Source organism: Osmerus mordax, chromosome 8 (assembly GCF_038355195.1).
Source record: "Osmerus mordax isolate fOsmMor3 chromosome 8, fOsmMor3.pri, whole genome shotgun sequence".
NCBI classification, from domain to species: domain Eukaryota; kingdom Metazoa; phylum Chordata; class Actinopteri; order Osmeriformes; family Osmeridae; genus Osmerus; species Osmerus mordax.
In genome coordinates this window covers 9,823,768-9,833,722 of record NC_090057.1, presented here as the reverse complement: position 1 = coordinate 9,833,722, position 9,955 = coordinate 9,823,768, and the positions used below count along the sequence as shown (strand labels likewise).

General features: G+C 43.3%; 1 protein-coding gene across 1 annotated transcript; it reads right to left on the bottom strand.

The window, feature by feature from the left end:
- Positions 1-2,364: 2,364 nt before the first annotated feature.
- Positions 2,365-8,865, bottom strand: epm2a (EPM2A glucan phosphatase, laforin). Its single transcript, XM_067242131.1, has 4 exons — positions 8,498-8,865; positions 7,591-7,765; positions 3,834-4,078; positions 2,365-3,129 (listed from the first exon to the last, which is right to left on the bottom strand). The coding sequence occupies exons 1-4, from the start codon at positions 8,742-8,744 to the stop codon at positions 2,846-2,848; spliced, it is 951 nt and encodes a 316-aa protein (XP_067098232.1). The 5' UTR covers positions 8,745-8,865; the 3' UTR covers positions 2,365-2,845.
- Between the last annotated feature and the right edge of the window lie 1,090 nt (positions 8,866-9,955).

Here is a 9,955-nt window from a genome sequence, read left to right as displayed (position 1 = left end):
AAAATGCATATCTTTTGCCTGCAATTGTAGACTGATTATAAACAAGCAGTTGAGGCAAGCACACTTTAACTGTAAGGTCATGGCTTTCTGAGTAATTAAAAAAGGTCCTGGCACTTCAAGGGCTCATTAAAAGAAATCTGCCCCTAGCATAGCTGGTAAATGTGAGGCCTTCCGTCTGTTATGATTTATGTTTTTATTTGATATTCTCTTCATCAGGCGTATAGTTCTCCCATAAAAATAACTTTGACTGACTCACTATAGGTCTGCCTTCTGGAAGATATGAATTGGCCTGCTTCCATAACAAAGCAGACATTTTACCAGTTTGCTGATAGTTTGAGCCTGTTATTTCCCTGAGATATTATTGGTGATATTTGGACAGCGAGAGTGAGTGGATTTAATTGTATTAAATCAAACAGGCTATTATTGTTTGAATATGCGTAGATCACATACTTGGACTGTATCATGTAATATACGTAATGTGTGTACAAAAGGTATCATGTGGAAAATCATGCTGAACAAGTTTGAATGCAACTAAAAACTCCTCAAAAAAAGTTTGGAAACGTTATTTCGGTCGATTATTCCTCCCCTTCAATAATACCAATTGGTATTGTATTTTATATTGTTGGAAAGCCTGATTAGTCACATTTACAACGAGTTACAACTTGTAAGGATCGTGCATTAGTGGAATGAGAAACACAGCTAACCGTGTAGATAGCGGCCCCAAAAGATTTGACAAAATCCTCTGCAATATTCTTCTGTTGGTATTCACTCTCGGTTTGAGCTTCAAGCGGGATCTGCTTGGGTGTGCTGTATGTGCCAGAATGACCAACGCAAACATGTTGGCTGACTTGCGGCAAATCCTGGTTGAGGAATGGGATGCCATCCCACAGCAGTGTGTGACCAGGCTGGTGACCGGCATGAGGAGGAGGTGCCAAGCTGTTGTGGCTGCGTATGGATCTTCCACATGCTACTGAGGTCCCTGACAGTGTAAAATGAATAAAGGGTAAAAATGGCTAATATGTGTTGTTTTTTCCTATTACTGTGGGAGAGTGCAATTATCCAATCCACCAAGCAACTAAAAACGAGAGTGAATACCAACAGAAAAAGCCTCCTAGGTTAGGTAATACTCCCATGCGGAGAGAAATATGGTAACATGTTAACAGGGTAACATGGTAGCATGTTAACATGGTAGCAGGATAACATGGTAGCAGGGTAACATGGTAACAGGGTAACATGGTAGCATGGTAGCTTGGTAACATGGTAGCATGGTAGCATGGTAACATGGTAACAGGGTAACATGGTAGCAGGGTAGCAGGGTAACATGGTAGCATGGTAACAGGGTAACATGGTAACAGGGTAACATGGTAGCATGGTAACATGGCAGCATGGTAACATGGTAACATGGTAGCATGGTAACATGGTAGCCACTGAGCCTGGAAAGGCTTGCCTTAGTCCTCCTTTCCTCCTGACTTTGCTAGAATATTGAATAGCTCAGTCCAAACCCGTCTTTGTAAACAATCCTGCCGAAACCTACTTGTTTCAATACCCATTAGCAAACCAGGAGCTACTTCATTTTATTGCAGAGCTAAGACAAAAACGACATCTGTGTGACACAACCATTACTGGAAAAGTAGTAGTAAGATAAACTGTGAAGTCACATTCAAAGAATGAGTGTGTGGTGGAGCTTAAATGAGTGTGTGGTGGAGCTTAAATCAGGAGAATGAATGTGTCATTCTGAGAACAAAGCAGAATGGATCCATTCATGCTGACAGCTCACCGGGAACAGATGTGAGAATAGGAGAAAGACAAAGGGAAAGAGTTCATAGTTTACTGTAATAGCATGTACGAAAGCAATATGTATTGACTTCAACCCGCCGCATAAAGAGCACAATGAGAATAAAGATCGGGTAGTAGTTCATGTGTCATACATGAAGTGGGCCAGGGCAAGGATGCAGTTAGGGTTTATTCCCCCTAACTGGGCAGACCTGAATATATATATTTTTTTTTTTTATTAATGGAAACACAAACAAGATGAATTGTATCTGAACCTCTGAAAAGTTTGGAGAGTCTGTTTTTCATCTATTGACTGAAAACAGTGAACGTGGAGGGAGGAACTGCACAGCTTTTCCACGGCTTTAAGGTTTTGTTTGTTTGCTTGGATTTATTTAGCAGGAAATGACATTTTCCTTTTCACAGGTAGCATTAAGGCCTCTACACAACAAAGACAACTCTACCATTTTCCTTTACAGCCTTGGACGGTGAAAACACAGAATTTCTGTGAAATGCCACATAAGCATCTGGGACCCGGGAGTAATCCTTTATACGTAGGAGACGAATTTGGCACAGAAGATATCAGGTGAGAGAAGGCAAGAGAGAAGAGAGAGACTGACTGGTTTATATTTCTGTCATTTGTTCGACTCTCGCAGGTAAAAATGTGGTCATTGCCCACTTTACAAAATCTACTATTCAAGCATCTGGGAGTTTCTTCGAGTTTTTGATTTATTCAGTCATCAAAGTTCTATTAGCAGTCGACAAAACCAAACGTCAAGGTGCCTTTTCAAATGTCAGCTGAGAATGTTTTCAGGCTACCTGAATATTGACCAGAATAGGACAACCACTCAACTAAAAAGGCAGTTTTCATCAAATTGAAGTGAGCAGAAGTTTATTTTGCTTTTAGTTATATGACCATCTGGCAACTCGCACATTAATCATGGTGATTGGACAAATGTATTTTGGTAAAGCATTCTAACTTGAAATGTGTCACACTTTAGGACCTCCGGGTCCATTGCCTCTAATCCATTCACAGTTTGCAACTATCCCTTTGAACCACAAGGGGGCTCCATTCTCAAGTCTGTGGGCAACAACCAGACGAGCGTAGCTGTCCAAACTTGAGTAGAAAGTCTTCCCGGGCGCAAACCAAGGCCTCTTCATCAATATAGACCGCCGCCCTCCTGGCTGCAACAAAGTACTGCACCCTCCTCAGGCTCCAGCCCAGGATGTACATGAGGAGACCACACACGGCGGCGGTGGAGCGGCCTACGCCCGCATTACAGTGAACATAGACGGTGTGACCGTGTTCCAGCAGCCCGTGCAGTAGGAAGACAGCCTGGGGGAGCATTCTTATTCTACCTGTACAGGGAAACAACAGGGGGAACCATGTTATAGTTCATAGCACATGACTCACTCATCAAATAATAGGAACTATATGGATGGGACAAATGGCATTTAGGTCTGCACATGCAGCAGTCAGGAGCTATCCAAACTGTAGCATTCTCAATCACTCATTTCTCCAAGATATATTGGACAGGTCTTCAAATCTGTCAAACTTTCTGACAGCTTTTGAGTTTTGAAGTTTCTGAATGAATACCGTGAGACAAGGGTGTTCCACTGAAGGAGACTTGACTTGTATCATTTTAGATCAGAGGCCAGCTATAAAATAACTTGGAGGAGACCTCCTCTGCTCAGTAAATGAACACTCCGGTTTTGACGTAGGTGACATGGGTCAAGAGAGAAGGAATGATAATAGGTTCAAAATGTTCTATTCAAGAGTGATTGATTCAAGGACAAGTGTTTCTCAATTAGTAATACTATTCAAGTGTTTCTGAATGCTTTTTATGTAAGTGTTTATGAATGGCTACTTCTATTTCACATGGCTTTTGCATCTTATGTGCTGCCATGAAAAGTTCGGGCTGTGACACCTCAGTATTGTATTAATCCTCCTTTACATTTCCAACATAAATGTGGTTTCTCTGGGTCGTCATAATAAGAGACAATCCTATAGGATCTACAGGAGAACTTATTTACTCCTGAATCCTTCCCAAGATCCTCCTCACCCTCCGTGCTCATGTCTGGCGTGGGGATCCACACGTACACCAGGCCGCTGTCCTTGTACAGGTGCATCATGGTCTCTGGAGTCATGGGTTGTCCAGGGTCGTGCCGGCAGCCGTGCGAGTTGTTGACCACATCCGCTTCCGTCTGGAAGTTCATCACCGCGGAAACGCCCAGCTCCTGCTTCAGCTTGAGGGTCACATGCTCCAGCTGGCGAGGACAGCTGCCTAGCCAGACCCTGGGAAGGATCCTGAGGGTAGAGAAGGGAGCACGGGGGTTTAAGGAGGAGTGAGTGGAGGGTACAGTGAGGAGGACTGCAGAAATGCTCGGCTGTGTTGTAATGGACCCAAGAACAGAGTGCAGTCTGAAGGTCCGGGAAGGATGAGAGCAAGGTGAGGGAGGAGTGGTGAGGCGTGAGGTGAAGGGTGCTGGAGTGCTTAGGGACAACGGGTGAGAGTGACAGAGCTTGTCAGAAGCCCAAGGAGAACGGAAGTATTTTTAGAACCACTCTCCCAGACCGACCACAAGCCAGCCAGCTAAAGCTGTTCTCTCATCTTATTTTTCTGTGCAGGAAAAATAGGCAGGGAGGGGAGGGGGGGGGGGGGGGGGGGGGCTCTCCCTTCTTAGAAGAACCTCTATTCTATTACTCTCTCCCTCCCTACTTGTCATTCTCCCCATTGGTGAAATTTCCTCCTCTGCCTCTCATTTTCTGCCTTGTCACTCTCAGGCTAGACTTCATTTAGCACTCATTAGCATGCATAAACTCTGCTGCAGAAGGAAGTGACACGTAAAAGAAGGGACGGCGTCACTCAGGGATGTCCTCGAGTGAGACCGCAGGGACCCTTCTGGTTAGGCCGTCAGCGGGGCAGGTACTCAGAGACCTCTGGGTATTATTGAAAAACTAGGGCAGAGTCGCACTCACAGACAAGTCAGTGAGAGCGCGCACATGCTTAGAAGCTTAATGTGCTCCTCACCAACCTCAAGTCATCGCTTTAGACTACCGTTTGTTTTCAATGCAAAAACATTAAAGCAAATCGTTTTTTACTTTTCAAATGTAGTCACAACAATAAAATATGGGCCTACCCACGACAAAGGTAGAACTGACTGCACATTCCTGAACTGCCATGTTTACATTTCTGTAGCACATTTCCTTGAAGGTGTTTCTTTTTTTTGTACTCAATGTTTGTCTTCATTTGGCTGTGGTGATGATGCTACAGTAAGCTCATGTGGGATCATCTTTCACTGCGTAAACTTGGCCAGACATTAAAGCACTAGCATGGTGGCAGAGGAGTGCTTAAATCCTTGTTCACAATACGCAAACAAACATCCAAACCAATTGATCCTATTCGTATGAACAGGGTTAAGGCCGATTATGAAGATGTAGGCAAAGTCATAACCTCTTAGAAATGCATTGGGGATCAGAAACTTGAAAAGCGATACAAAGTCTCTTTCAAACTATTAATGAGACATCTGAGGCACCTGAGACTTGTGTGTGTGTGATACAAGGGGCTACAACGACACAAGCCTAGAAGTCTAATTTAAAAAGCCATTATTTGAGGAGACATACAAGGACATTATGCCTCCTGATACTCAGGTCCTTGACCAAAGCTTGTAAGGTCTTTGGACACAAATTAAAACCGCCAGGCCCCTGCCAACCACGCTCATTTTCATGCAGGATACGTGCTCCATGCCTCAGAGGATCCAGATCCTTTCAGCAGTGTCCAGGAGCCCTCACCAAAGGGTGGGACCCTGGGTTAGAGGGCAAATGTATTTTGGATCTGAATGAGATGACTGAACGGGATGTGAGTGGAGTAGCTTCTGTTGTGCTACTGGCTGTGAGACCACACTCCCTTTCGCTCATGTCATTCACTCACTCACATACTCACTTCTCACTCAACTCCATTTCTGTTTCCAGAGAGATCGGAAAGGGCATAGAAGGCTTTTAGTACAAGCAATTGTTCTGTTCCAAGTGAAATGACATCATTTTACCGGATCCATTATTATGCACAGCGAAAGGACTCTCACCACCTTTAAAGGGAAAGTGTGAAAGATCCTAAATATGATGACGGTAATTGTGATGACAATCTGCCTGTCATAAAAACATATTACCAGTGACCTCCTAGAGGTCTTTCACTCTTCAAACCCATATCAATTTAGGGTCTTCAACGCTTTTAATCTCTCATTCCTCTAATGGATTTGGCACACACAAGCGGAATGAGCTATCTATGAGGTACCTGGAGGACATGGTGTGACTGCTCCTTCTTTATCCAAACCGATGGAAGGAAAGGTTGCAGGGGTTGACACATTCCAACCACTAATGGTTTAACTTCACGAGGGAATGGGCGTCTCTCTGAAATAATTGCAGAGTATCGCACAGAACCACCTTGCCACCAAGTAATTAAAAGCTGTGCGACATGTGACTCGGATGGTGTCTTTCCACCTAACTTTATGGAGAGAGTGGAGTGACACTGAAGATGGGACAGAGAATAAAGGCCCATATTTTATCGATATGAGCTACAGTTTACAAGGAGAAGAGAGGAGGTACTCTTATAGGTAGGCTAGTGATCTCTATTGGAAGTTCTTTCTCTATTCATCAAACGTTAATGGCATAGGTAGGTTGACCGCCATTAACATCATATGTGTATAGCATTGAGGGATAGAGTTATGGCTATAGAATGACCTTGCAAAAAAAAAAAAACATTTTCTCACAATGTTTTGTGTTAACCATTTCAGGAAATTCCACTGGGGATAAAGAATGTGAAAGACAATGAGATGGAAGACACACTTTCTAAGAAAACAACATCTTTACCCATACAAAAAAAAACAACGATATAATTGAAATAGAGATCCTTCAAAAGTTCCATTAAAGGGGTCATCCCACTATGTACGGAAACAGACACACAATGACAGTAACACATACAGACAATATTAAACCCACACACGCACAGGGCCCCCTAGGGAACTCATTAATGTTGTAATGTTGTGAAATGATGTACTCATCCATTGAACATCACAAAAGGCAAAGGCAGGCAAACAATAACTGGTGACAAGTGTGTAGAATGACTGGAGAAGGATGCTAGATTAGAAACTCACTGGGCTCCTCCAAACCTGGTTAGCTCCTGTTTTTCACAGTACTGGTCAGTACTGGTCAGCTGTACTGGTCAGCTGTGAGCAGTATTTCACATACTGGCTAGCCAGGGCCTTGATTTACTGTTGTACTTGTCAGTGTTCAGTCCAATGCCATTTTCTGGTAACATTCTGAATACAAAAGCCAGAACACTTCTGAATGTAGGGATGGTCAATGCAGATAAGAACATCCTATCCAATAACCTAAAGAAGGCTGTAGGACTCAATGAAATTATAATTGTAATAATGCAATCAGCAACTGTCTCACAGCAGACATTATAAAACAATTTTGATGGTCAGTTCTATAAATAAAATATAATAAGCTAATAAGAAAAAGGATGGCTAAGGATGGCTGGTTAGTGTAGATGGCTGAAATACCCCTACTCCTTTTCTCTTCAACTGTCTCCATCAATTTACATAATCCGTTTCTCCTTTTGCTCTCATCCCTATCTTACAAATATTGCCAAAGTGACCATTGACCTCTGACAGGGCAGATCTTCAGCAAGGTCTTGTTTAAGGCTTGGTTGAGTGGACAAAAGGCTATGTTTGTTTACTCTGTAGGTGTATGCCTTCACCCTTACCTTTGACTACATTACCTGAGGGAGAAGACAGAATTAGTGAGACCGGTTTGCTCACCTGGAGAAATGCATAGCTTGCTGGCCCGCCACACCAAAGTAGAAGTCAGTTGTGTGCTTCATCTCATCTGTGTGGCCAGTCTCCTCAATCCAGTGGCCAATGGGGTGACAGTAGACACCGTCCACCAGGTTGTTCTCATCATACACACAACATCGGTCATGATGGGGCCCATTGCCTGGATATCCAAGATCAGAATTATCGAAAAATATGGTAAGAGCAGGTGACACACTCAAATATTCTATAGATTTAGAGATATTTAAAGTTAAGGGTTTTAAGCAGGGCCGGACGACCCAATAAACAAACTAAACATTTCTTTAGGGCCCCACATTGGTTTGGGCCCCCCCAAAAAAAAACATTTTTGTAAAATCAAAACCATAGGGCCGGCCCTGGTTTTCAGGTTAGAATTGGATACATAGTGTTTGATTGCAGCATGGGCCTGTATGTGTGAGATAAGAATGAGACAGAACTGTTTGACAAACTATGTACGACTATGTCCACCTGTCGGGATGGACTCTTGGGACAGAGATGCACTTGTCACACATCAGCTCTAATGGTGGCACCAGAGTGGCGCAAGCTGCAGCCTCCCGAAAGCGTTTCCAAAGACGTGTCTTTGCTGCCATCGAGTGGTAGTATGACTGACTTACAAAAACAAAACAATGTTGAGAAATATTCGAGAGGGACCAATCATTTTAGATTATATGCACAGGTTATATCATTTTGTATTAAGGGGTTTGTTATGTCACTGGTCACATCATTTTCACTCACTAAGCGAAACGTAGGGTGAGAGTAGCCTATGCAGAATAGCTCCCGTAACAAATGGTTCATTATTTAAGAGTCCGTGTTGATGGGGTTTCGTTAGGCCTATGTGTAATTTTAAACTGTAACAATTTAACTAGGTGAGTAATACCTTCCCAGATGAAATTGCCATCTATTCTTTTAATGAACTTGAACCACAGGCTGTCTTTGCACGGCTCCGCGAGCTGCACGTCGCCGATCCAGAGGCAAGGCTCGTGCATTGACAGGACAGCCTGTGTAGGTTTCATAAGAACCGCCTTGTTCGGATCCCAGTGACCCATCTCTGGACGGGAACCCAAAACATACACGTCAATGTCATTGCACTCCGGAGTGAGAATTACACCGAATCTGTAAAACATTGTTCAGAGATGAATGCACTGTCCTAACAGCAGTGTGCTTCCAGATTTGGCGTGTGGTCCGGATTAACCAGTAGTTTCTGTGTACTGATTGTAGCTCCGTTTCTCGTCTGCGCTAAAAACAACATTTGACTACAGCTTTTATTTGTAGGTTGATCTCTGCAGTGTAGGCTACCTACAGACGCTGATAAGGGACACTCTTCCTCGGAGTGCGTTAAATCCTATTTTTCTCGCAGCTTCATACAGCAATAGGCTACAGTGCATGAATTCACAAAACACATCATTTATATTGCTTTGTTTCATCCATCATGAAGTGTAGGAGTTTCACGAGTGAGAGCTAAGGGACACATAAGAATATTAAGTTGTGTTTCTGTATTTAGGCCCATTTGAATTATGTAATTGATTTTTCCCCGGGTTATCCCTATGGTTCCACACACTGATATAACATATATGTTTTTGTGGGATCTGTGAACTTCAGCAGGGCTGTGTTGCTCTATGCTGCCATTCGACCTGAGTTTCTGAGAGCCCCAGACAGCTTCAGTAGGAGCTGAACCTAGTTAATATGTAACTATTTGTATCAGATGCAATTCTTAATGATCCCCGTCCTGAAGGGTGTGGACAGAAGGAGTTGTAAGGAGAAAAACAGGTGTGAACTTCCAAACAGAGTTGTTTTTCACTGCGTACACAGGGGCTTAGGTGTTAGTGTAGCTGGTGATCGTTTTGTTTCCCGAATGTTTTTGTTTTTCGAGGGACTAATCAAGAATAATTAGTCATGCGTCATGATTGCCTTAAAGACTAAAGCTGGTAAGGAGATATCTCCATATATTTACTGTACCTGTCAGAGTTAGCCAGGACACATGGCGGCAGGAGAGTAGGATATCCTGTCCAGTTGAATGAAAACCTTACATTTCAAAAGGAGTGACTAGTCTAAATTGTATATTTTGAGGATAAGGAAAATACCGACCATATCAATGGTGTAATGATCATGTTTCCTTACTTATTTACATTTAGTCATTTAGCAGACGCTCTTATCCAGAGCGACTTACAGTAAGTACAGGGACATTCCTCTGAGGCAAGTACACAACGACAGTTGGCATGACCGGGAATCGAACTGGCAACCTTCGGATTACTAGTCCGATTCCCTCACCGCTCAGCCACCTGACTCCCTGTCCAAGGTAGCAAAATGGCAGAGTCCGGAGTTCACTGTAAGTCCC

Coding starts and splice junctions, on each gene's coding strand:
- epm2a (XM_067242131.1), bottom strand. CDS start 8,744: ATGTTTTACAGATTCGGTGTAATTCTCACTCCGGAGTGCAATGACATT. Junction 4,079..7,590: donor CAAGCTATGCATTTCTCCAG/GTGAGCAAACCG, acceptor CTCTACCCTCAG/GATCCTTCCCAGGGTCTGGC. Junction 3,130..3,833: donor GCCAGACATGAGCACGGAGG/GTGAGGAGGATC, acceptor TTCCCTGTACAG/GTAGAATAAGAATGCTCCCC.